The sequence below is a fragment of the Trichoplusia ni genome, chromosome 10, assembly GCF_003590095.1.
Source record: "Trichoplusia ni isolate ovarian cell line Hi5 chromosome 10, tn1, whole genome shotgun sequence".
Taxonomy (NCBI): Eukaryota; Metazoa; Arthropoda; class Insecta; order Lepidoptera; family Noctuidae; genus Trichoplusia; species Trichoplusia ni.
In genome coordinates, this window is record NC_039487.1 from 6,157,185 (window position 1) to 6,182,726 (window position 25,542).

Consider the following 25,542-nt stretch of genomic DNA (forward strand, 5'->3'; position numbering starts at 1 on the left):
ATGCATAAGACTCAGGATTAACATTCGTGGATCATTCAAAATCAGTAGACTTTCATTAAAACTTTGCACCTTTAGATTTTGGGATTTTATCTTCTAAACAGATAATATTCTTCAAACCCAGAGATGTATATAGGTATTAAGATAAATATAAATTGCTTCTAGAAAACGCTCATTAATTATTTTTTTGTCAATAAACAGACTTTTAAAAGGCGCTTTTAATTAATACGATTCCGCTTACTCATTTTTACAAATAAATTATCAAACTCATGTTGCAAATATAGCACACTCGCGTTACTAACAAGAAATTCAATACCAAATATAATATTCTAAACGATTCCGTGAAACATTATCCACATACAACAAGCAACTATGTATTAAATTAATTTTTATTTCAAGTTAATTTTACGATCCAAACATATTTTTAACATCAATTATATTATAAATATCATATTAATATTTTTATTGCATATTTAGTGAAAAATAGGTATAAAATTATAAAAAACGACTTTTATATTTTAGAATTAAATATATATTATGCTTATTGGTATTCATTACGAGAAAATTAACATGAATTGGTAGCCAATGTCATTAACATAATGATAATTTAAATTGTTCCTAATTCGTATGGGTTATTTGAATTATTTGAGAATGTTTTTTTTTTCTGTTTTATTAATTTGTTAGCTAAAATATGTGAATAATAATTTAATTTGTATGAAAGATACAAAATTAATTTGTTTTTTTTTTTAACTTTGATATATTATTTTCGTAGATAAATATTGAATTTTTAGCATGTCGTTTTTTTATTACCGACTGTCAATAAATTTGAATTTGTAACCAAAAAGCTCCCTAAAAAATACGCAACGTTCATTTTCAATTTTGTTTATCCATTTTATCGTACCTTTACATAATTTAATCTCTTCCTCTTTGTTTTGAAATTGATATCACCATAAAATTCCGATGAAAGCGTAACTCTATTAAGTATGAACTCTGAGATAATAACAAATGTTTATCCCGAGGCCGTCCGGAAACTGCCGAAAATTGCCGAAATTTGGCGAAAATTAAATATTCCCGCTAGTTGATCCTGTTGGCTCGCGAGATTGGCAATAAAATGCGCAGACCCCTTCAAGTCATGCAAATGATGGTAAATTGTTGGTGTTACATGTTAACTTGTTTTAGTTTAGATCGATATTTTAGCTTTTAATTATCTTGAGGGAAAATTGTGCAGACACTGTGAAGTTAGAAATCGACCGAGGCCGTTTTACTTATAAAGAAATAATCAAGTCAAGTACCTGCATAGATTTTTGTACGAAACAGGCGTCATTCGGTTTGAGTTAAAAAAAAAACTTTATGCACTGTTTTGACTTAAAATTACCAACTTGGGTCCAGCAAAAATCTACGTTTTGAATGACATGACCGAAGTTATGCAGGTTTTTTCTAACCACCATTAAAAAGAATAGTCTTTTTAATTATGTTTCTTAATTAACCTGTTTTCTTTGTCTATTACAGGTGTAGCATGCATCAGAATTGCAGTATACTGGCCAGTACGAATATGTTTGGAGATCCGTGTCCCAACACGCTGAAATACTTAGAAGCTCATTATCAATGTGTGCCTGGTAAGTTAGGAATATTATAAATATTAATTTTCATAGATCTGAAAATGATTTTTGAGTCTGTAATCGTAAATGTCCAAGTTAGTGAGCACAGTTAGTAATGGTCTTTTTTATCTTTTTGAACATAGACAGAATCGAATATTATTATTGTTATAAATGAAATTAAAATAACATAAATGTAATAGCGTCATTGTGGCCAGTTGCAAAAACCACGAAAAATTTACAAGAGAGATAAAAATTGCCACAAATACGGCGCAATGTTTGTAGAAGACCAACAATTTTTTTTGTAATATAAAATTTTCTAATTTTTAAACTGAACATTTTCTATCAATCTATGTATCTAATTCTGCCCATAAACTAACATAAAAACTTCAATTCCAGCTTCAACGACCAGCACAACCAACCGACCATCACCACCGTGGCTGATCACCTCCCAGCCCACAGTGTGGAGGTCGACCCAGCCTCCGATCCCCAAGAACCCGGTTCAGACCCAGCAGAACGAACGGAAGAAGCCCACAGTCATCACCCCTCCGACCTTCAGGCCTCATATCACTCTACCACCAGAGGTCAAACTTGGTGATGTTGCTTCTAAGGTGATTATGATAACACTATTTTTTTGTAGTTAGGAATTGGACTAGAAATATGTTGAGGATTTTTAACTTAGGTTTTTGGTATGTTTTAGTGACTGATTCGTCAAACTTTAAATAAATATATGTAGTTTGTATGTTACCTAATGTCATAATTGTATTGTCTCATATTGATAAGATATTTTTTATTGAACCTATTTTTAAACAAGTCAATGAAAGCCTCATTTGACAAAGCAATGTCGCGTTTACAGTAAATAACGCAAGTGTTCCTAAGCTTCTTTCAATAAATTTTATCTTTAATGGTCTTTGTAAAAATCGCAATTTGATTGGGACCATCTATGGCTACCAATGTTTTCAATAAAAGAAAATACCCAGAATATCGAAAGACCTTCAACAAAGTGTAAAAACCCAGTTCATAACATACCATTTCTTTCAGAAGACCACGACCAGACAGCCAGACTCTTCATCAGAGAGAGAACCACCACAAAACCCTCGGGAGAGCATACCTGATGTCAAGGAAGAGGTTCCTAAGGTTGTGGCAGTGGAACATGGTCCCAAGATGGATAAACCGATGAAGGAGGATGAACCAAGTAAGAAAAAACCTTAAAGTAAAAACCTTTTTTCAGGTCTGTTTTTCGATGAATTCAAGCAGTAAATGACCATTAGTATGAGCGGTTAAAATTACAAATACACATGGGTTAAAATTCCTGCACGGACCAAGGTCTTTTCGTATTCTTTCACGTATTTTAGGGTAGGCAATAATTTGCTACAAACGGTAAAAGAAACTGGCACAGGATTTTCTTTGTGAAGCCGCCTTCAGGTGTCTACTAGCGGTCTTAATTTTGACATCAGGTTGTACATCAATCGCACTATATAAAGAAGAGACCCTCTATCCAGACTTTGCCATATCCGGAACTGCTGAATGCAGAAAACCATTTTTCTTTCAATGAATGACTGATGTCTGATGGTTCCTTAACAGGTGTTACTGAGGGTACTCCTGAATGGCCTTCCAAGGATGAAGACTCGGAGCCAACTCCTTCAATCCACCTTCCGAAGGACAACAGACCTGATACTGACATAGTGGATGAATACGACAGAGTATTTTGTAAGTATTTTTGTACTTAATTTCCTAAATAGCAGAAAAGTTAGTAATTAGTGAAACTTAGTCATGACTTCTAGTCCGAAGTGCTGCCCATTTTAGATAAATTGGTGTGTTTTTTCTGCTGAAATACTATCAGAACTGAACCTGAAAAAATAGTTCATTTTCAAATGGCAGAATCTGTAGTGTTTTTTTCTTAATGATTTCTATAGGAAACATCTGGAGCTATCTTGTATTGCTGATACTATTAGCAGTATCAAAAATCCTCCCAATCAAACGGACTTAAACAATCCATATTCTCCAAGTTCCTACAAAAAGTACTTTTATCACCACTAACTTTATCTTAATTTATTGGGGAAACAAACAATTGTACAGTATTTTATACACTAGGTTAACAATACCTATGATAAATAAATGTACAATCCATAACATTTCTACAACTTTGTACCCACTTTCCAGCGACCAGCGCAACCCCGAACCTGGGTCGACGCGCGTACTGCCCGCAGGTGAGCGCGCGCGGCCTGCACTGGAACTGGACTGCCGCTGGCTCGTACGCCGTGCAGCCCTGTCCGGGCGGAGCCACGGGGCTCGCTAGGTGGAAGTAAGTAACATGTTTTTCCTCACGTATTAGAAAGAGCTCACGCTTTCTTTGGGTTCTCTGAAAAATACACGAATATTTTTCCAAAGAGAGCCTGAAAAGAATAAGGGCCCCGTTTTTCAATAACCTAGGCTTTAAATTTTTTGCTGAACGTATTGGAAGATTTTCAAATCTGATTCAATTTGAAATTGGTTTTTAACTGTACGCGTATATCTTTTACAAAACAATTGATATTCTCCACTAAATTCTACACGAAAAATTGAAACATTACGGCTTAATATCACACACAGAATCTTCCTTAAGTAAATTTTCCTTTTAGACTGGAATAAAACAAAATGATTATGACGCGTATCATCTTTTCCCCTCCAGATGCACCCTAACTCCTCAGCAGTACACAGAAGAAGAACGTCCTCGACGTCGGCCAGGGCTACCTTCAGGAGAGAACTACCACGACTTAGGTCTAGACCAGCCCAACGACAGGCAGATGCAGCTGATAAGACGACTTGGATCTGAAGCTCTGCTCAAAGGTAAGAAGCAATACTGGTTTTTGAGGATCTGAGGGCTTACTTAACAACTCTTAAAATAAGACGAAGTAGTATCAGCATATAACGTTCCACTGCTGGGCATAGGCCTCTTCGTCGTTCGGCCTCACTGCGGGTTGGCAATTTCAGATCCCAATATTTGGAATCAGGATTTCCTCATGGTCCTTTTCTTAACCGTTTGTCAGTGGTGTCTTGAATTAATAAAAGAAGTAGTGATATTAAACGAGGCCATAGATTTTCTTCCTTATGTCCCGTGTCTGCTGCAAATGGCTTTAGCCTGTGCTAGTGCCTTCCTCGCCTTCAAATGACTATCAACTTTATACTCAAGTAGCTAAAATTCAAAATTATTTGTTATGTAAAGTCGCAGCCGTCCGTTGCTCTTTCGTTGTGAATTTACCGTCCGTGTAGAGATTTAAAGATCGAATGTCGAAATTATAATATTCAGGCTAATTAAAGAATGCGAGAAATAGTTGTCGCTTTACAATACATTGCGGCGTCACCCACCTATATGGTGCCAAACGTGACATATCATTGCCAGTAATGTATCGCAAGCATAGTATTTTTCGCACATCCTTAATCAGCTTCTAGGTAACAGGGAGTACAATGAGGGAAGAATTCATTCTTGGTTTTGGGTTTTTCATTAATACTATATGCCTATTAACCTATGATAAGAAATAACTAAGTATAATATCGGTGTAGGTCGTGATGGGGACTCACCAGAGCATATTATCGACTACCGCGGCGGTGGCGGGCTCTCCGACTCACAGGCCAGCCATAACCAACTCAATAACGATTTTGTATACAGTAAGTATATAACGCCCTTCTTCAAGAACAGTCAAATTCATAATTTGATGTCATGCTGTTTTTGATAAATACCGTAGTTCGTGTTATCATTAACATGAGCATCATAACATCATGACGCTTTTCATGACGTGACAATTTTGCACTGGAAGGAACTTGTGATGGCATTATTTGTTTTTATTCATTCTACTAATCTTCAAAAATTCATGTACACAACAACTAAAGGTATTCATGTCAATCATAATATCATCATAACAATCTAACACTAAAATTTTGAAGTCTTACGAAGTGACAAAAGTCAATGCAGCAGATCTAAGCAGAGGTACATAGAACAAAGCCATAAAGCATAACCCTGGATAGAGAGAGATGGAAATAGAGTACAGTGCTCTTTGGTTTGAAGTGGGTCTGAAAAGAGTTTAAAATCAAAACCCATTAAAGTTACGCAACGAAGTAGAGCTTATTGAACCTCAAAATCATGTAGACAGCACATTATATCGTCCACCCTTTACCACCTTCTAAACGCTGTAAAGAAAAAGAGTATTTAAGGATGGATTATGACTCTTTTAATAATAAACATTACCTTTTTTCCATACTTCTTCCATTACGTCTTTTTAGTTTGATAACATCAATTGATGAATATTTGTGTTCACAGCCGACGCGATACCAGAATGGCACGGAGCGACTCCAGACTTAAGTGAGTGCCGCTCAGTCTGGCTGAACAGCCTCGAAGCGAGGGTTCGAGAAGGAGAATCCTTGCTCAGCATCAGCAATGATTTGGCACAGGTACGTAGAATATACCAAGTTATATCAGGTGATATAGCGGAAGGCACGTTAAGCTGTGGGTCTCCGCTGTTATTTATACATCTTTGACTATCGTTAAAGGTAGTTAAAAGAAAGACTGCCTAGAAATTTTGTTTTTTTTTACCTTACTAAACATAGCTTAACTAAAGCTAGGCAGAACATAAAACAGTAGAAGGGAGTCAAAATCTTAAAATATGAGCAAGTCTCGCTTTATCTAGTCTCGATATACGCCTAACAAACCAATAAAATTCACTTTTCCTTCAAATCACATAACTCAAAATGTCTCTTTTCAGGTGACCTCATCCAAGACCCTGTATGGCGGAGACATGATGACCACAACCAGTATTATGAAGAAGCTTGCTCAGAGAATGTCGCAAAACGTCCAAACATTCCCGGATCCGAGGCAACGAGAAGCGATCGTTACCGATATGTTGCTTGGAGTCATTAAAACTGGTAAGAAATAGATAGTTAACATTTTCCTCCCCAGGGTATAAAGCTAAAGATTTCAAGAAACGCCAGAGGATATGTCTAAGCTATATGTGCAACTGGCACCGATTTAAACGCCCAGGTGCTGATACATAAAGGCATGTCATTGGGCAGTTGTCTACCTGTACGCTGACTCACCTTTTTGCATATTTATGAAGCTTATAACAAGATAGAAAATTAAATTAAATTGCTTTGTGTGTTCTGAAATTACTTGTTGAAATTTAATAAAGCATTTTGGAATTGAATTATTAGTCATATTAGTTCACAAACAGCACACCTAGTTTTGGTGAAGACTGTTTTAACAAAAAACATAACATAATTTACCAGACGGCAAAAATCCAAAATGAAAATGAAGAATCTCAAAAACAACGAACCAACCATTCAGAATGGAAATCAAGAAGAAAAACCAAGTTCCAAGAAGAATAATATACTTAACACTCTTGAAAAGCTTTAACACTAACCCTTACCCTTCAGGGTCGAACCTGCTGCTTAGCAATTCAAACTCCAACTCTTCCCCAGGATCGAATCTTCTAGAAGTTGGCCAGCGGTCTTCCTGGGCTGACCTTAGTTCAGAGGCACAGAGCAGAGCTGCCAGTGCGCTGTTGACACAGTTAGAAGAAAACGCTTTCCTGCTAGCAGATGCTGTTACTAAGGAGAAAACTATTCTGCAGATTGTTAAGAATATTTGTAAGTATATTTATTACAATATTGACAATACGATTTTAGTAAGATGTTGTATATTAATTAAATGGGTTTTGGAAGTCAAATAGGCTCCACAGAAGCCTCCACCTCCAAGGTATCTTAAGGTGCCTTGGTTAGATATATCTTTGTTGATGAACTGAAATTGATAGCAGTTTACTTACTGAATTTTAAATCATTAAATAGAAATGGATAAGGCTTTCTAGAGCTTGATCTAGACATTTTATCCAACACCTACTTAGTAACTACTATTGCTGCTCTTGTTTAAGGTAAAACATGACATTTTACAAATTCCAGGTCTATCAGTGAGGGTTTTAGAAGTCAAGAACGTGGAAGACGAGACCTTCCCCTCCACCATCGCTCAGGAACAATGGAAAGGATCGGAAGACACCATCACTATCCCCAAAGCAGCTTTACTTGGTAAATTAATTGATTATATTTAGCTCATAAGTTTTCATGTGTTGCCAATGTTAAAAAAGAAAAATATTTTACTTCTAATTAGAGTCGTTCGATCTTTACAATTATTAATATCTTTAAGATATCTTAACGTAACATATCATAATTTTATTTGTAAAGTTAGACTGAAATTAAAATTGTGTAACTCACCCAAAAAAAAACCACAATCGCCTCGCGAAATCTAGGTTACTTAAACTTAAGACGAAGATGTTATTGGTTCTTAACTTCTTTTGTCATTATTTGTTCTCAACCTCAAAATACCCTTACCAGATAATCGTCAGAACGACCTGGTCCGCATCGTATTCTTCGCGTTCGACCGTCTCGAGGAGATCCTGCCACCGACCTTCGGGAAGACCCCTCGGTTCCTTTCATCATTCCAAGCTGACAGCGGCACTTCTTCTTCAACAAGCATTAATTCTGAAAAAGAGAAGAGAAACGTTACTAGGGTGTTGAATTCTAAGGTAAGACTTGAAAATACATTTGTATTTTAAGAAAAATTGTTTGTATGTATGTTTGGTATGTCTTCACGTTTAAACAACTGGTCCTATTCGTATAAAATTTCAAATAAAAGTAGCTGACATTGTGGTTTGACATTTGTACATATAACTGACATTTAGATGTCAACAAAATGGTCTGTTCAGGTAATTAACAAAATGAGGGATAAAATAAGGAAGAATTTCTCTTTTTGCTTACTAAAAACTTTTAAAATGACATTACCATCATGAAAATCACCACATAGCCAACATTTCCTTCTTCTGTTTAAGGTATCTTAGTATTAATTCACTATTATGTCTTGCAGGTTATATCAGCGAGTTTGGGTAATGGGCGTCACATACAACTTTCCCAAATGGTTCAAGTTACTATGAAGCATCTCAAAACCGAAAACGTCACGAACCCCGCCTGTGTCTTCTGGGATTATACATTGCAGTAAGTTAACTTAATTGATTTTATAATTATATTAATGATAAGACGTGTAGTTGAATTTTACAATTGTATATAGAAATTACAATAAATGTAGTAGATTATGTTATAGTAGCTTTGGTGAGAATAATTCATTATTAAAATATGCAAGACTATTAAATTATTGAATGCTGCTTCATTTAAAAATGTATCACAATCTCAATTTCTCACAATCTAAAAAATTACAATAGATCTGATTAGAGATCGAAAATCATGTTATTAAATCTTTACTACAGATCTGACGAAAAAACGCATATTGGCAATATTTGTAATCTATAAAAAACAGTGTTTCAAAACTCATCCAACATTTGATGTTTGCAAAAGCTCTTAAAAAAGATACAAGGAGACACCATTTCGAGTTTTCTTTCACGTAAAACAATATTTTCCTGCAAAACTAAATTTCTTAATAATATATCCGTTTCCTTACAGCGGCTGGTCTCCCGAAGGCTGCCAAGTCGAGTGGTCTAACTCCAGTCACACCGGCTGCGCCTGCTCTCACCTCACAAACTTTGCGATCCTCATGGATGTCCACGGAGTGCCGCTCAGTGCTGGGCATGAGCTGGCCTTGCAGACCTTAACGTATATAGGCTGTGGGATCTCGACTGTCGCGTTGGCAGCTGCTATCATCGTCTTCATGTGCTTCAAGAATGGGAAGGTTGGTGGTTTATTATTGGTGTATTTTGGTGGTGTAATAAGTCTTGGGAAAATTGTATAAGGTTAAAGGCGTTGAAATTATTTAGTATCGGGAAATTATGGTTTAAATGTAAAGGAACGAAATCAAATGACGGTTTCCTAAAGTCTATTTTGTTAGAATCATTACTCCATTTTTTTTGTGAGACGAACCATATAGCTTTAATTTCATTCCTTTGTAGTGTTCTACGTTAACACAAATTAGCAATACTCTCTATCCTTGCCTATTCTTTGAGTGTCGAGAACCTAAAGAATGGATAAAAATTTGCCAAATATGTCTAATGTTTGTATTATTTGTAATATTTCACTTTGTAAACGTACATCTGTACTTTGAAAAGTTTTATATAATGTATGTAACTACATACATTACATAAACTTTTCCCCCCCTTAATCCAAATCTTCAACCATTCTAACAACAATATTAACCTTTATAACACCTATTTCAGCAAACAGACCGTGCCCTCATCCACAAGAACCTCTGCGCGTGCCTCCTAGTCGCGGAGATCGTGTTCCTCGCTGGTATCGACAAGACTCAGAACAGGATATTCTGCGGCGTTGTCGCTGGGCTCCTGCACTATTTCTTCTTGGCTGCTTTCGCTTGGATGTTCCTTGAAGGTAAGAGCTGAGTTTTTGTGTAACTTTTTTATTTAACATGCATTTTATTTTTAGTTATTCATGAGTATAGATTACATAATTTGTGGACAGATCTCTGAAATAGCAAGTGCTTTTTGAAAAACAACTTTTTTACTCAAATAACCATGGGTTTTCAATTTATAAATAGCATTTTTTAGATACACAACCTCAAAATAATAAAAATAACATATTTTTTTACTATCTAACTTATGTCAATCACTACGCAGTCAACCCTGACTACTATGACAAATTCTAGCTGGATTTGTGTAATACTAGTTTTGCTATTTCCCTCTGTTTTTGTTTAGGATTATACTAATAAAAGTGTCTAATCTATTTTCAAAAGAGCAACTTATGGAGTTTCTTTCTGGTTCTTCTTCACGGGAATTACATTTTGGAAACGGGCACCTAGAATCATTACTGTAAAATTTTCAAAATGGCTGGAACACAGCCTATTTGATATAAAAAATGATTTTGATTTCGAATCAAGCACTTAGGAAGCGTTGAAGGGTGGGCGAAACTGGGTGCTGTCCAATGTACTCTGACCTTCAAAAAGTGCTACTTAGTAGCCTACTTTGAATAAATCAATTTTGATTTTGAATAAAGGCCGAAACTAAATTATGACCTTCTTCCCAGGCTTCCACCTATACGCGATGCTGGTGGAAGTGTTCGAGCCGGAGCAGGCCCGCGGGCGCTGGTACTGCTCGCTGGCGTACCTGGCGCCGGCGCTGGTGGTGCTGGTGTCGGCCGCCGTGTACCCCGCCGGCTACGGGACCGACACGCACTGCTGGCTCACCACAGACCGCTGGTTCATCATGAGCTTCGTGGGGCCTGTTATATTGGTGCTCGTGGTATGTTCATTGTTAATACATGCAGTCGGATTCTTTTTGTCATCAAAGTAACTTATAAAATTTGAGAATTCGTTGCGTCACAAACACCCTCTCTGAAATTTCAAAGAGAAAATTGTACAACATGTAGACACAGTTACATATCAAACATTTTTAAATTATCGATCTCAAAGGCTTAACAGATTTTTACTTTTAAGACCAGTCATCATCCCTGTTCAACTATGATAATAAATAATTCAATAAAGTAACTACTAAGAGATACTGAACAATGTAATTACTTAGAAGTACGTTCATGTTTTTTTCTGTTTCTAGGCGAACTGGATTTGTCTGATCATGGTGATCTACATGATGTGCACGCACTCCACCGTGTCTCTCAAGGCTAAGGACGACGCTAAGCTGTACAAAATGAAGTGAGTTTTATTTTCTTTATGCTAGAAGAAGAACGATAAAACTTATTTATTTTACCCTCGTGGATTCAGTGTCCCAAAATAGTTATTTCAATATCGAAATGTTCAGTGTTCTGATATTAGTGAAAAATCACCATATTTTATCTCATCATAGAATCATATTTTTTTGTTATTTATAGTTCAAATCCACAATATTTAACAGGTTCCTAAATATTCACAACCATTCCTCCATGTCTTCCAGGGTTTGGCTGAAGAGCTCGCTAGTACTTGCCTTCCTGCTCGGCCTGACCTGGACCTTCGGGCTGCTGTACCTGAGCGAGCAGACCGTCGCCATGGCCTATGCCTTCACCATCCTCAACTCGCTTCAAGGACTTGTTATCTTCATCTTCCATTGTTTGCAGAATGATAAGGTAAATGTTGAAAGGAAGTTAAATCGCCATTTTCTTCTTTAGTTTTTTTGAGGTTGAAATCTGGTATTATTAAACGGAATTTTACTCAGTAGCTTACAAATACCTACCCTAAAAAACATACTTAACACAACTCATTACGAGCCAAAAGGGGCATGCGGAAATAGGAGCCAACAATATAAGAAGTGTATAAAGATTTAGTTGAACTGTTAGCATATTAAGTAAATGTACTCGTAGACAAGTTTATTATGGCTAGTAAACTGTCATGATTGGCGATCACTGGTCAAATTTTGATGTCAACACATGACTAGTACCAACTTTTAATCTACAATTAATTACCCAATATCAGTACACACAATAACATTTCTTACAAAGCAACACAAAAAAGGAGCCATCCAATTAACAACCTCACCAACAAACAATGAAAAAAAATCTTACTATAATTAAACAATAACAAACAATTCAACACCCCTAGTTCCGAAATGAATGCGCTCGCATCGGCCGCCGCCACCCGTGGCTGTCCTGCTGCCTGCACTTCACCGGGCAACCCTCAGAGACCCTGCAGCACAACAACGGCCCCACAGCCACCTCCTCCAACCACATGGACACCAGGCAAGGGTCCGTCAAGAGCAGGAGGTACCACCAGAGCGCTGCTGATGTCGATGACGTGGTCGATCCGAGAGATGTCACGGTATGTCACATAACTTGGTAGATAAAATAGGCTATAATTAGGTTTATAATGATATTTGTTTTTGGTGGTGGGATCACGCTTTTATTGGGGAGTACAGTCGCATTCGAAAACGAAAATTTTAGCTAAATTGTCTGTACATAATCCATTAGTTTATGTACTTAAAAAGTTAAGTAATCTAAAAATAGAGAATCGTTATTTTGGTGTCTTTCATACAAATGTGAAATAAATTAGCGACTGATTTATTTCAGTAGTATATTGAATATATTGTTTTAAATGCTTTCGATTTTTAAAATGATTTTTTAAAGGAAATTTGAAATCGTTTACCATTTTCAAATAACTTATCCAATGTTAGTACATTATATTTGTTTGTAATTTTAAACATCCTGAGGAAACCAGTACACCCTGACACCAGGTAATTCATCTATCATAAGAGACGTAAAAGCACATTCATTACAATTATTATTGTTAATGAGTGAGATAGATATTTTGGCTAAAAACTGTTATTCAATGCGACTGTCAGTTGGTATATTATTTGGTTAATTTCAAAACTAGCTTAAGCATACATTTTTATTGTTCTAAGAATACATTTTTAGTTTTGAAGTTGGCTAAATTTGGGGATAGGACAGTTTTTACAACTGAACTGTTTCCTATATACCTCATCCTACAATTAAAACTATTTGTCGTTAAGGTTTTTTGGTATATTCATGTTTTAATAATATGTGCTAATACAAAATGTCAAAGTGACAGATCACGGTAAATTGGTTATGGTTTAATCATCATCATCAATGCTTAAAAAAAGCTATCTTCGGTACAAAATTCTGACTATTCACCAATATTAATTCTTGAGGACGCTAGCTTGAGTTATGGTGGGGAATGGGGAAATTATGTTGAGTGGTTCTAAACATATCATATAGGTATTCAGTTTAAACAAAATTAAAACTGAAGATGCGATGAAATTATAAATTCTGACAAATTAAAAACGTGCATGAAAATTATTGGTGGTGGAATACATACTTATCTAAACATACTATAAAAAATCACCTTTCTATCAATTATAAATGTGCTATGATACTTATTACAAATAAAAAGATGTATTCACAAAAAATACACACCAAATATAAACGTATACTTATAGCAGAGCACGGCAAGCACGTCAGGGTTGCCAGCGGCCTCAGCGTCAACCACAAACAACCTAATAATCAAGACATTAAACGTAGTTGTCAACAACAACAACCACAACAATAACAATGTTGTCAACAACGCCGCTGTCGCATCCCTAGCGGCAGCAGCCGCCGCCCACAGTTACCATTCAAACAGAAATAGACGGACTTCCCAAGAGAATCAAAATTTCGGGCCGTCATCTAACTTTGGGCCTAGTTTAAACGCGACAGCGGCTAATTTCGGACATAATATACCTGAGAGAGAACCCCCGGCCCCCATGACGCAACTTAGGAGCCCCATCAACCCCGGCAGCGGCAGATACCCCCACGGATACCGCCAGAATGGCCAGCAAGGTGCGTACGCATTCCATTGAGATAGGATCTATCAAAATTTATGAGAAAATCTCATTATCACACCACCAGACCACCGGCTTTGTGACTAATTGGTTAAAGACAGCTCAATTTGTTTGTTTATTAATTGTTTTTTAACATTTTTGTTGTGTGTAAAATGTCACTAACTTTTATTCCCTTGTTGTTTTTTTTTTTGTCACGGTAAGTCCATTTTATTTTTCTTTTTTATCTGTCTCATAGCCTTCTTCTAACGCTTAACTAATAATAATTTCAAAATGTCTATTAACCTTTTCTTTAGTGGTGTGGTGGTTACAGTAACATCTCTAAACAGCATCAAATATTTCTAACTGTCAGTTAAAAATATTGATGTACTTAGTTTGGAAATATAAGAATCCTATCTCTGAATGCGTATCGCATAGTTAGTCAATCTGTCGTCTATCTATACATATAATGAAATAGTATAATAATCTTACGTAATATATGTATATAAGTATGTCTATATGTGTATTATATGAAGGTTCTTTATATATAGAGCTACAATCTCCAACCGGAGGCAGCACGATGGAATATTCGACCAACAGCACCAATTTACGTTCCAAGTGACGATGCAAGATCTATGCGCGTGCCTACGCCTCAAAACATCCCTCATTCTACCTCACACACTCAGAGTATTGCGTCGATGCATAGCTACAGGAATAATATCGAAGTTCCTAATGAATACCAGAATTTGAGGTCTCGGTCGCCATCTTGCTTTTCGAACAAGATGGCGGCGTCGATTGGCGCGAACGACTGGGCCGTGATGGCGAACTCCGCTAACGTCTGGAAGGTGAGGGGAGGGCATTAGCTGCTTGTGTCTGAGTTTGATGTTTTGTTTAGTTTTTTTCTATTGCGATTTGTAAGATCTACATGTTTTCGACGAGCGAACTGTTTATTATGTTGTCATAACGTGTGTATTTTTTTGATTTATAGATATTAGTGTAATTATTGTTAGATTTTTTTTAATCATCTTAGTTTCAATCATACTTAACCTTTGGATTAATAATGAAAAAATCGAATAGAAGAAATTATCATTCTATGTAAATTTGAATTATGAAATCTATTAATTAAAAGCTGACTGTTCATCTTAATCCTGCGTCTAGTGATCACAATACACAAATACAAAATACCTCGCAAATTATATCTAATATCCTTTGAACGTAGAAACCTTTCCCTAGAATAAATATAATATCTTCTTTTAAGTTTTAATCTTACAGTATTTTAAGTATCATATTTCATAATGATTGTGTACAAATTAGATTTTCAGTTTTTTTCAATTGTTTTCAGGTATATTCTCACTTTTTAGTTTACATTTGGTGACGGTTCACATCGGGGCCTAAGATCTTACTAAATCGTAAAGAATCGCACATTAACTGCATGAGATTACAATAGAGGACATTGCATGACGTCATCACTCGCATAGCGCCCTACCCATCTCCTTCCACTGCCCTTTACATTATTATCCATGCTGGCATATACAGAGATTTTTTTAATGATTTTCTTCAAAATCATAAAAAAGAACTTTGCTATTGAATAGTTTTTTTTTCCATCAAATAACCTCTTATTCATTTATATTAGACAATTTTCTTAAGTTATGAATTATGTTTTATTTATACCTTTGATTTACTGGCCTTGAAGGCCAGGAACTACTGGGCAAGAACTGGACTTGTACATTTCTTAAATAATAATAAGTAATGGATGTTTTTAAATCACAAAAATCCGTTGCCCATAGTTTTCATCCTATTAGTTATCTCATATTTAGATTTTTTTATTATCTTAGCCTCATTAGGTACTTAGATTTGAAAGAGAATCTTAAGAAAAATATTTTTACTGTTAAACTTTATGTCAATAATATCAGAAAATTTAAAAATAACGTTCAATTTGATTAATACAATTTCGGTGACCTTAAACAGTCAGCATGGATAGTTAAAAATAGGGTTTAATACTTAATAGCACTTAGTTAAGATAAGCACTACCATTAACTGAACTCTTACATCTGCAACTATTAACATAAGGTTTTTACTAATGTATGTAATATACTTATAAATAAATTTAATTCAACGATGAGGTGATTTTTAATTGAGGTGAAAAACATGTTTATCAATTTAATAATAAACTATCGAATTATAATTCAAAATCTGCATAGTTCAAATTATTAATGATTCATTAAAAAAAATAATTTATGTTGAAATACAACCCAAATTACGGTTTTAAATTATTTACAAAGCACTGTACATATATATAAATTCCTTCGCTCTTTTATATCGAGTAAAATAATATTATTAATTCTCCAACAGTAAAATGTAATTCTTAGTATTATTTCAACTGATTAATTTTAATTAAATCAACGAAATAACAATTGAGCTGTCTTTACCCCCAAATTAAGCTCAAATACCAATCTAATGCAATAATTTATATTTCAGAACACTTCTTCTAAGCACCACCCAGTCAACTCTTCGACTCTCCCTCATCACGACACGCTGTCGCGGCAGCTGGCGCAGCAGAACCATCTCCACAGCCCGTACGAGTGCGACGCCCCTCTCGCACCCCCCTCCCCGCGTCACGCCATCAAGGATGAGGAAAGCCCCCTCCACCACCCACAAGGCTACCAGACTACCAGAAGCTACAACCACGACTTTCGGAACCCACATGTTTACATGTCCCAACACTCACCAGGCAGCCAAGAAATGATCTTCCGCAAACATTACAAAGATGATCGCAGGAAACATCATCATCACCACGGAAGCCAGAATATCAATCATACGTACTCGGAAATAGCTTCGCAACAAGGCAGGATGTATCGAAGAGGTTCGGAACAGGAGTTCCGCGTCATTCAGGACGATCCAGTTTACGAAGAAATCGAAAGGAACGAGACTCTTATGTCCGATATGTCAGACGACAATTCCGGACCTGATAATTGCCGCCAGAACCCTGGACACCACGGATCCTCCAGCTCTAAGTTTTTTGGGGACCACCGGCCGCTGATCTCCTACAGCCCCGGGGAAAGGCATCACCATGAACAGGAGCACTACGGGAAGTATGGGAAGTGGGATACCCTGGAGCGTTACGACCAGAGGCACTATGAGAGCGGAAGGCTGATGCATCCGTACCACCAGCCTCAGGAGAGCAACATGAGGGCTCTGGCGGCGGTTCTCAACGGCGAGAACAACGTGGTCTGCCACCTCGAGCCCCACAACTCGTATGACGTGTACCAGCCCCAGAGCGGCAACCCTAGGACTGTATCACAACCCAGTTTTTAAACAGTGCAATTGACCTTGTGATCAGACAGTGAGTTTTGTGTTATCGACCGTTTCAGGACTGTGTTGTACAGAACAACTAGTAAAGAAAAATTTTCTATGGACGTAGACTTAGAGGTCTTAGCGACACTTAAGATTTATTTAGAGAAACTTGCCATAATGTGGACATTAATATTTATAGTATAGTGACTTAAATTTAAATCACTTTTTTCACTGTGATCCTATTTAAAAATAATGGCTCAAGATTCTGTGTCGCGACCATATACTCATTGCGAGTTGAATAGTAATTTTGTATATATGGTTAGCGTTTAGTACTAGGTATTTAGTACTTCCAGTGTGACCTTACTATCGTTACTGCTCGGTTACAATCATGGCATTCTGTCGCATTACAAGTTTTCTTACGTAGGTATGATATCTGTGATGTATCAGTTCGTTCTTGTGATAAATGAAGTACCGACTACCCTACTTTTTGTATTTTTAAATTTTAGCCTGTTGACATTTTTATATTGTCTATTTTTACATGTGTGATGTATATTTTGTAAAAAGCAGTTGTAATCAACTTTGAAGCAATGCATTTTTTTTAATCAAATAATACTCTTTTCAATGCATTTTTTAAATGAAATATGTTGTGCAATAACATTGCATAATATACATACTTTTATAAACAATGCAAAAATATATACTAAAATTGTTTTATGTTTTTTTTTAATGTCGTCAGAATAAGTAAATAATCGAGTTTAGCTTTATTAAAGACAGGATTAAAGTGCGTGAAAAAGTGCTCTTTTGTGTTATTTTGATATTTTTCTGTACTTTTTTGACACACAAAAAGTATTTTTATCTTCATTTAACACAATAACGAATTGCTCTGTTTAGTTTAAGTTCGCTTTTAGCCATTATTGTGTCACTGCCATAATGTACTGTTTCTTATGCTTTATTCAATTTTATAGCATAACTGTATAGGAATACAGTTTAGGTTTAAAATTTCATATAAATGATGATGTTTTAAAGACATTTTCTGTATTAAGACTGCTAATATAAATAAAACTGAATTTTGAAATCAACTTTGCAATTTTATCCTTTTAACTTTGAGACGACTATTTCATTTGCACAAAAATTGCATTACTCATTTCTTTTATATGTTGCAAATTCATTTATGACAGTTATCGTGTTTTAAACCTATTGCACAAATGATAATATCATTACATTACCATAAAATGTCTTTAAAATATGATCATAGCCACTCTAAAGGACCTTGTCAAGAAAAGTATACCTGCAGTATATCAAAATACATTTAAGTTTTATGTAAAAATAAAACCGTTATTTATCGGTACAAATAACGTAACAAATTAACAGATATAACTTCACCTGTCGTTTTGCGTCTAAATCCAGTATTGAGCATGTTAACATTTTGACAGTTTATTAAAAACGTAGATATATTTAAATATCTATCTTCATTTGCCTTAACAAAAGAAACAACACTAGAGTCGATGTTGCACTTGACTGTCATCTTTTCTAATAGTCTTTAGACAAATGATCTGTCAACAAACACAAGCAAACATAATACTGCTCAAGTGTATTGAACTGACAAGTCAATCACGTGAACTGTCATTAATGTCAAGTGACATGTCATTTTCATACATTTCAGGAATTCGATCGACGCTTTGGTTTGTTGAAAGATCACTCATATAAAAGGTTAGTTGTGATATAAATACTGTCTTGATATAGGTTATTTTAGTGTGCCCACCAAAACCTGCGCAGCTTAGTAATTATTTGTCAATATTTCAAAAAATCCATCCATCCAATCTATTATAGACTGACACTACTTGATGTTGTGCACTTCCTGTACATTAGAACTTAGCGTAAATATCTCGTTTAAATAAAATAAAGAAAAAAATGACAAAAAATATGATAATACTGATTTCTACGTAATGTAGATTTTTAATGCCATGAATATACCTGTTATTTTAATAGGACGGTATTTGATGTTTTTCTTTGATTTCGATCGTATTTTTTAACTTGGTAACTTGACTGGAACGAATGAAATTTCGATTTTAGTTTGAACTCAAAGAATAATTAGCTGTACAGTATTTTAACTTGTAAAAAGTTTGGTTTGACAGTTGTGAAGAATTAAATGAAAACATCAAATACCTGTGTCCTTATGATAAGGAATTGTTTCACTAGAATTGATAAAAGTACAATAATAACAACATTGATTTGCATGTATATTTTGAATGTAAAGCAATATATATTAGACTGAAGTATTTAATAAATTTTCCGCCATTTTTTACTATAATACAATTAATTTATAAACATTTATACATTTAGGCGAAAATTTATGAAATACTTTTTAATGGGAAAATGAATGATAAAATTTTTCTTGGGGAATGATTATTTTTTCTAATTGGGTATACTAGTCTATCTATTTTTCCCATTTGTCTGAATAAATGTAAGTGTACATTTTTCATGTATTTCTGTTATATATATTTTTTTTTGTTTTTGTAATGTATTTTAAAAACGTTAACGTCATAAATGTAAAGTAGAAAAAAGGAAATGTGTAAATAAATTAAAATTTATAAAAATAAAGAGTGGTCGTTCTGTGAGGACGGCGCATATGATTTGATGCATTTTATTTATATACCTACCCTCAAATATGTCTCTAAAAATACTACATAATCTTAGAATCGAATAATGTTGAAACCCTAAAATGTTGTAATGGCTTTCAATTGACCAAAATGATCGTAACCTGTTAAATTATCGATTCATATGTCATAGAGATATTTAATATAGCTTTTACAAACAGAATATTTTCCACTTAAATGTATGCGTTTGGCGAATGTCGTCTATTACTTATAACAAGTAGCTACGAAAGTACTGACGTATATAAAATAGGGTCGTAATTGAAAGGGAATAAAATAAATGATACACAATATAGATTTTCGAAGACATATATTTCTTAAAGACTTTACACCCAGAAAATAATACGAATCGTAAAGAATTGAAAATTTATTTTATAAAAAAACTTATCAACATGGAGGTGTTAGTTTTGACAATAATCAAGTTACGTCGATAGATTCTAACACAACATACATAACCCTAAAATGTTCATAAAAAACATTCACTTTTCCTTTTATTTTGTTATCCAAAAACGTTTGGGAGATCTTTATGAAGGCACTTATAGAATTGTTGCCTTAAAATGAGATCTAATTTTTGAAATTTCTACGTCCGTTTAAAATTTTTCTAAAAACCTTAAAATACGAAAAAAATATCTAAAAAAAAATATTGATCACGCCAAAATAATACGTCATACAGGGTAGGCACTGTTACAATAATAATATTTATAAATAAATGAACTATCGCTTAAGCACCACCCGCTAGAATCTTAAAAGAAACAATTTTTATTTATTATAAAAATATAATTTTGAACGAGATCCAAACAATATCAAGAGAAATTCCAAAAGTACGTATTACATTACATCGAATTACATAGATCTACCTACTTATAATTAACTTTAGATGGTAAATGAATGAATAGATACTAAGATGAAAAAATACATGAAGAAAGAAATATTTTACGGGCAATTTAGGTTATTATAAAAAGGTAGTCTTAAAAGTTCAGCAATTTACAGAATTCAGGCACCGTACAAGTGGTATCCTACAAACGTTAACGATTTTAATAATCTGTCAAATGTATTAAAATGACATTTCGAATAGTCATATGACTGACCTGACTGGTCTTACTTTAAATAACCTAACTACGCCCGCTTATGAAATGAAACTGAATATTACAGAGTCTAGATTAAGACTTAATATAGAAAAAAAAATGCCATTTTGAGACTCAAAGATGTAGTAAAGACTTGATAAAATTGCTTTATAAAAAAAATAAAACGATAAATATAATTATTATCGCTTGAGTTATACACTACTATCTTAAACCAATAAAAAGTTCAAGGGGTCAAGCTGTTGAGAAAAAAAGCATGATTATTGATTTTAAATAATTAATTGAACTAACTAACCTCGGTTTTAGTTGTAATTGAATAAATAGTGATAAGAATTTGATTAATAGTTGTTCACGGGATGCTTAGGCCGGTCTCAAATGCTATATCATATAATATACTCGAAATGGGTGATACCTACTGACAAAGTGATGTTATAAAAGTATGAGATTATGGGTCATACGATGCTACGAAAACAAAATATTACATTGATTTTTAAATCGAGATGAAAGTCGTTTTTCATCTATTTTGCAAAAATAGTTAACTTTTGATCATGTAGAAACTTTTTATGTGTACTAGCGTACACTCGTACCTCGTATGACCCGAACATTACATTTTGAGTAATTTAATCTAGACGTAGGTACAAACGTAAAATAAAAAATGTACATTTTCACACTCACGGCACACAACACAAAAAGGTTTGCAGTCTTCAACCGAATATCACATACCTATAGACTCCACACTCCGGGCTCCAAGCTTACTGCAAAATATATTAAAACAAGACAAAAAAAAATTACAAAAAAATAGAACAAAACAAAAAAGAGAAATATTTCTTTCAGTGTTTAAACAATAGATAGCTACAGAATTAGAGGGTTAACATTTAGTCTTTATGACGTAAATTAATGAATGAAATTCTTGTGAATTCATTAATTACTATCGGCGTAACGATAACAAAGTTTTTTAACCAATTAGAATTTGAAGGCATATTTAAAAATTACTGCAATCGTTTGATATTTGCACTGAAAGCTGTATTTAGAGTTTTTTTGTATGATTTTTGAAATAAGGATTTATTACTTGTGGTTAAAAAATCAAGCAAAGTAAAGAGCAAGCTTGGATCCGGACCTAAACTAAGGTGTTGCTATGAACAGCCACAACTCTCGACCACCATTCCAGGTATAGTCCCGTATATAATATTATAATCGTGGTCGAAATACAGCATGGTTATACTGCTCATTCTTCTTGGGGCGCAGCATGGGCCCCCGCTGCCCTGGGGCGCCGCGAGGTGGACCAAATGTGTGTGTGGATACTTCTGAAGGAAGCTGTAAGGGCATTCTCCACTGCAGTAGTTTGCATCGTAGATCTTCGGTGCTATGATCCAGTCCCATCCAAACTCTTCGAAGTTTACAACTAGGGGGTACCGACAACAGCGCGCTTCTTTCGAGTTTTCTGTGCAATCCATACCGATGGTGCGGCGCGTGCGCTTGTGCGAGTTGTCCTTTAGACTTACTTCTATGTATGGCATCTGGAAATAAAGAACATATACATATATTTATCAGAAAAAAAATTGCAATAGCACAAAAAACGCGAGGTAGAGAACGCAACAGGATTTTTCGTCCGTTTATTACACGATGAAGTTCAACAAAAACAATTTTATTTTTTCTTGCCCACTGTGTCCCACTGCTGAGCAAAGGCCTCCCCCAAATCCTTCCACAAAAAACCGAATAACTTAAGAAAATATGATCGAGGTACTTATTTTTTATTTTAAAAACCACCAGGTCATGAATTAATCTAATAATTGTGTCGGGTGGTCATACAAGTCTCGAGTGACATGCACAGAGACGACCAGACTGAGGACAAGCATTCGTGTATCACAAAAATGCTTGTTACGTACTAATGAAACATCGCGCTCATATATCTAAGTACCAGGTAAAGTATTGTCATATAAAAATAAAAAAAAATACAGAAAAATATAAAAAATACTTTACCAAAGCGTTATTCGAGTCTGAGCTCGGATGCGGCACAACCAAGCTCATTCTATTCTTCGAGTCTTGTACTCTCACAACTATTGCTAAATTCTCCCTCGGGAGTCTGCAGAACTCCGCGACCATGGTAGTCACGTTGATCTTCAGCCATTTACCAGATCTTAACTCTTTACGTGTCATCTTGACTGAGTTGTCAGTGTAGGGCACGGAGGCCTTGCTTCCTTGGTTGTTGCGTGTGACCCTGCTGACTTGTAGGGTGATGGTGAAGGGTTCCTCAGGGTCGATGGTGGTGTTCCTCGCCTCCAGCTCTTGGACGTGAAGGTTGAGGACGGCCTCGTCCAGCTCGTTTTGTAGAACCTTGTTCGTGAATCTGAAGTTAATTACTTTGAGACCTTTGAAGTGACTGTGCCGCCGAGTGTCTGTTGATTGAAAAATGATTTTGTAATTATTTTGAACATGTTAAAGGTTTTAATTTACTGTCATATGTTGTTGAACTAAGTTCGTGCCCTTTTTGATTTAATTTACTCTGTAATCTAGTCTTTAGCCCATTTGTAAAACATCGTCTAAGTCGTATCTATACTACCTGTTCAATAATAAAATACATATTTTCCTTAATATGTGTAAATAGATATCGAATCCCTAATAGCATGCAGCCGAAAATTGTAATCCTTATAATCTAAAAACGCTTTTCTTGGCTATCCGCATAATTTGTTCATTTATCATCATATATTGTACCCGAATAAGGTATATTTTTCATTTTTCATCAACATTTACGAACCATTTCATACATCTCCATACAACAGGTTTTTAATGGAATATAATAAGTCAGAGCCGCCACTCTGAAAACTATACCCACTAAAAACCACAATAGTTCATCACCAAACAATCACATCGCAAAAGTTAACAAAAAGTAAAAAATATACCATTTACAATAAAACAATTTGGAGAAAAATAAATATCTAAAAAGGATTATTTTTACTCAAAATTGTTTTATTATTTTTCGCTATTTAATTTTGTCGAAATATATTTAAATTTTGTTTAAAAACTTTTTTTGTGTGTATAATCCGTTTAAGTAACGAAAACCAATATTTATTTTATTTGTAGACCTAATTTATGGCCTTATTTGACGTGGATAGAATTACGATATTATTATATGGATTTAGTAGGTTTAGTGTTGATTTAAAAAGATTTGTTTAACAACGTTAAACATTGGTTTAATTAACGATGGCTTGTTGCAATCCTTGTTCTTGCTCGGATCTCGTCATCTCATCTGAAAAGAAAGAGAAAAACATGTATAGTCATTCAAACTAAATTAATAATTAAACCTAAGTTTTTAAAGACATATTTTTTCTACATTTTACTATATTTAATTCTATTATTAGTTACTGATCACTATTTATAAGATTCATATTCATAATATTGCTAAAAAAGCCAAAAAAAAAATTAAAACTTAGACAGTTAAATAACGTAACGTTGTCCATCCTACAAACTATCCTATATAAGATAATCTATTTTTTTAATAAGGTCTTTATTTTAAGTTGTTATTCTGAGTTTAAGTAAGTTTGTAATAAAATATGAAAGTCAATAATTAAGAAATATATGAGTATATGAAAGACATGAAAAAAGATTAAGCTGACCCCTTAAAACTTAAACAAGGCAGAGAGTAGATTGCACTAACTGCATCTCATTTGCAAGTATGCTAAGGGCAACAAGTTGGAACTACGTCTCTAATTAACACATCCGTATATCCGATGGTACAATTAATTTCATTAAACACGATTCCGGTCGACTTACATCTCAATGGATCTCTGAGTAATCCGTTTCAGACTTTTTTAATTTTATTATTGGATATTAGGTGCTTAATTTGCTGTTTAATTTTGAAATAATAAAACAATATGTAAAATTGTATTATTGATGGTTAAATATATATAAGAAGTTACCAGGTATTTGTTTAGAATTATTAAAAAGGAAATAATAATCTTGTTATAACGCAGGTGTCATAGTATTCCATAGCTTGGAAAGTAACGCCTTCAATTGTCCAAATTAGTTTTACATCTTAGATTAAAGTTCACAACAAGGTCTTTGCATGTTAGACCTGGTTTCTTACCTTAAAGTTGTCTTATGAATAGAATAAACACAGAAAAGTTTATTCAAAATAAATTTAGTTCTTGTAAATCTCTTTTAAGAGAATAACTCTTCAAAATTATACCACTGCATTTTCGTATCGACTGTCAATTAAACAAACATAAAAAAAACTCCAGCGAGCACGTGTAAAATAAAAATAAATATATATTTTATTTAGAATTTACACGTGTATATTTAATTAATTACCACTATATTTGATCGACCTGACCTACGCGCGAACTTGGCATGGGTTATATCTCTCACAAGTATCAAGGTTGATGACTATCAAAGTATTTTGCGAATCATTTATAGTAAAATATAAAACTCCTTACCTACCGCAAAAAATGTGTCAGGGATAATGCACAAAATTAGCAGATAGAAGCTTAAATAAAAACCAGTACCCTGTTTTGAGAATTAAACAGTAAACTCTTATTGTGTACCCTGTTTTATTGATTGGTAAAAGAAGCTACTAATTCAATGGCGCACTGAAACAAGTGACACGTAGACGAGAACTAAACAAAGAAAAAATCACTCACTAAAATTAAAAAAATATACAAATCAAAAAATGCTAAAAAAGGAACAACAATTGAACACCAACAGAACAAAA

General features: G+C 34.4%; 2 protein-coding genes across 13 annotated transcripts in view; one reads left to right on the forward strand and one right to left on the reverse strand.

Annotated features, from left to right (window-relative positions):
• LOC113498009 (latrophilin Cirl) overlaps positions 1–17,704 on the forward strand; it is a 292,737-nt gene extending 275,033 nt beyond the window's left edge. For 7 of the 12 annotated variants that reach the window (XM_026877875.1, XM_026877874.1, XM_026877876.1 and 4 more), the window contains 21 exons: positions 1,507–1,613; positions 1,992–2,203; positions 2,634–2,787; positions 3,177–3,302; positions 3,756–3,897; positions 4,264–4,421; positions 5,136–5,240; positions 5,890–6,020; positions 6,332–6,491; positions 7,044–7,211; positions 7,521–7,643; positions 7,950–8,140; positions 8,479–8,606; positions 9,069–9,294; positions 9,776–9,944; positions 10,596–10,810; positions 11,120–11,217; positions 11,456–11,624; positions 12,097–12,312; positions 14,356–14,649; positions 16,283–17,704. In XM_026877875.1, coding sequence (XP_026733676.1) covers positions 1,507–1,613; positions 1,992–2,203; positions 2,634–2,787; positions 3,177–3,302; positions 3,756–3,897; positions 4,264–4,421; positions 5,136–5,240; positions 5,890–6,020; positions 6,332–6,491; positions 7,044–7,211; positions 7,521–7,643; positions 7,950–8,140; positions 8,479–8,606; positions 9,069–9,294; positions 9,776–9,944; positions 10,596–10,810; positions 11,120–11,217; positions 11,456–11,624; positions 12,097–12,312; positions 14,356–14,649; positions 16,283–17,119 — 4,129 coding nt within the window. In that variant the 3' untranslated portion in view covers positions 17,120–17,704. Of the gene's footprint in view, positions 1–1,506; positions 1,614–1,991; positions 2,204–2,633; positions 2,788–3,176; positions 3,303–3,755; positions 3,898–4,263; positions 4,422–5,135; positions 5,241–5,889; positions 6,021–6,331; positions 6,492–7,043; positions 7,212–7,520; positions 7,644–7,949; positions 8,141–8,478; positions 8,607–9,068; positions 9,295–9,775; positions 9,945–10,595; positions 10,811–11,119; positions 11,218–11,455; positions 11,625–12,096; positions 12,313–13,447; positions 14,650–16,282 lie in introns of those variants that run through there. The other 5 variants (XM_026877881.1, XM_026877885.1, XM_026877882.1 and 2 more) reach the window with 5 other exon arrangements.
• A 2,341-nt stretch (positions 17,705–20,045) lies between these two features.
• LOC113498017 (growth/differentiation factor 8-like) lies at positions 20,046–23,261 on the reverse strand (the record flags this gene model as incomplete). The annotated part of the gene is made up of 2 exons (XM_026877895.1): positions 20,046–22,351; positions 22,815–23,261. Coding segments are annotated over 2 exons (831 nt in total), but the record flags the coding sequence as incomplete, so codon positions are not given.
• Positions 23,262–25,542: the final 2,281 nt, after the last annotated feature.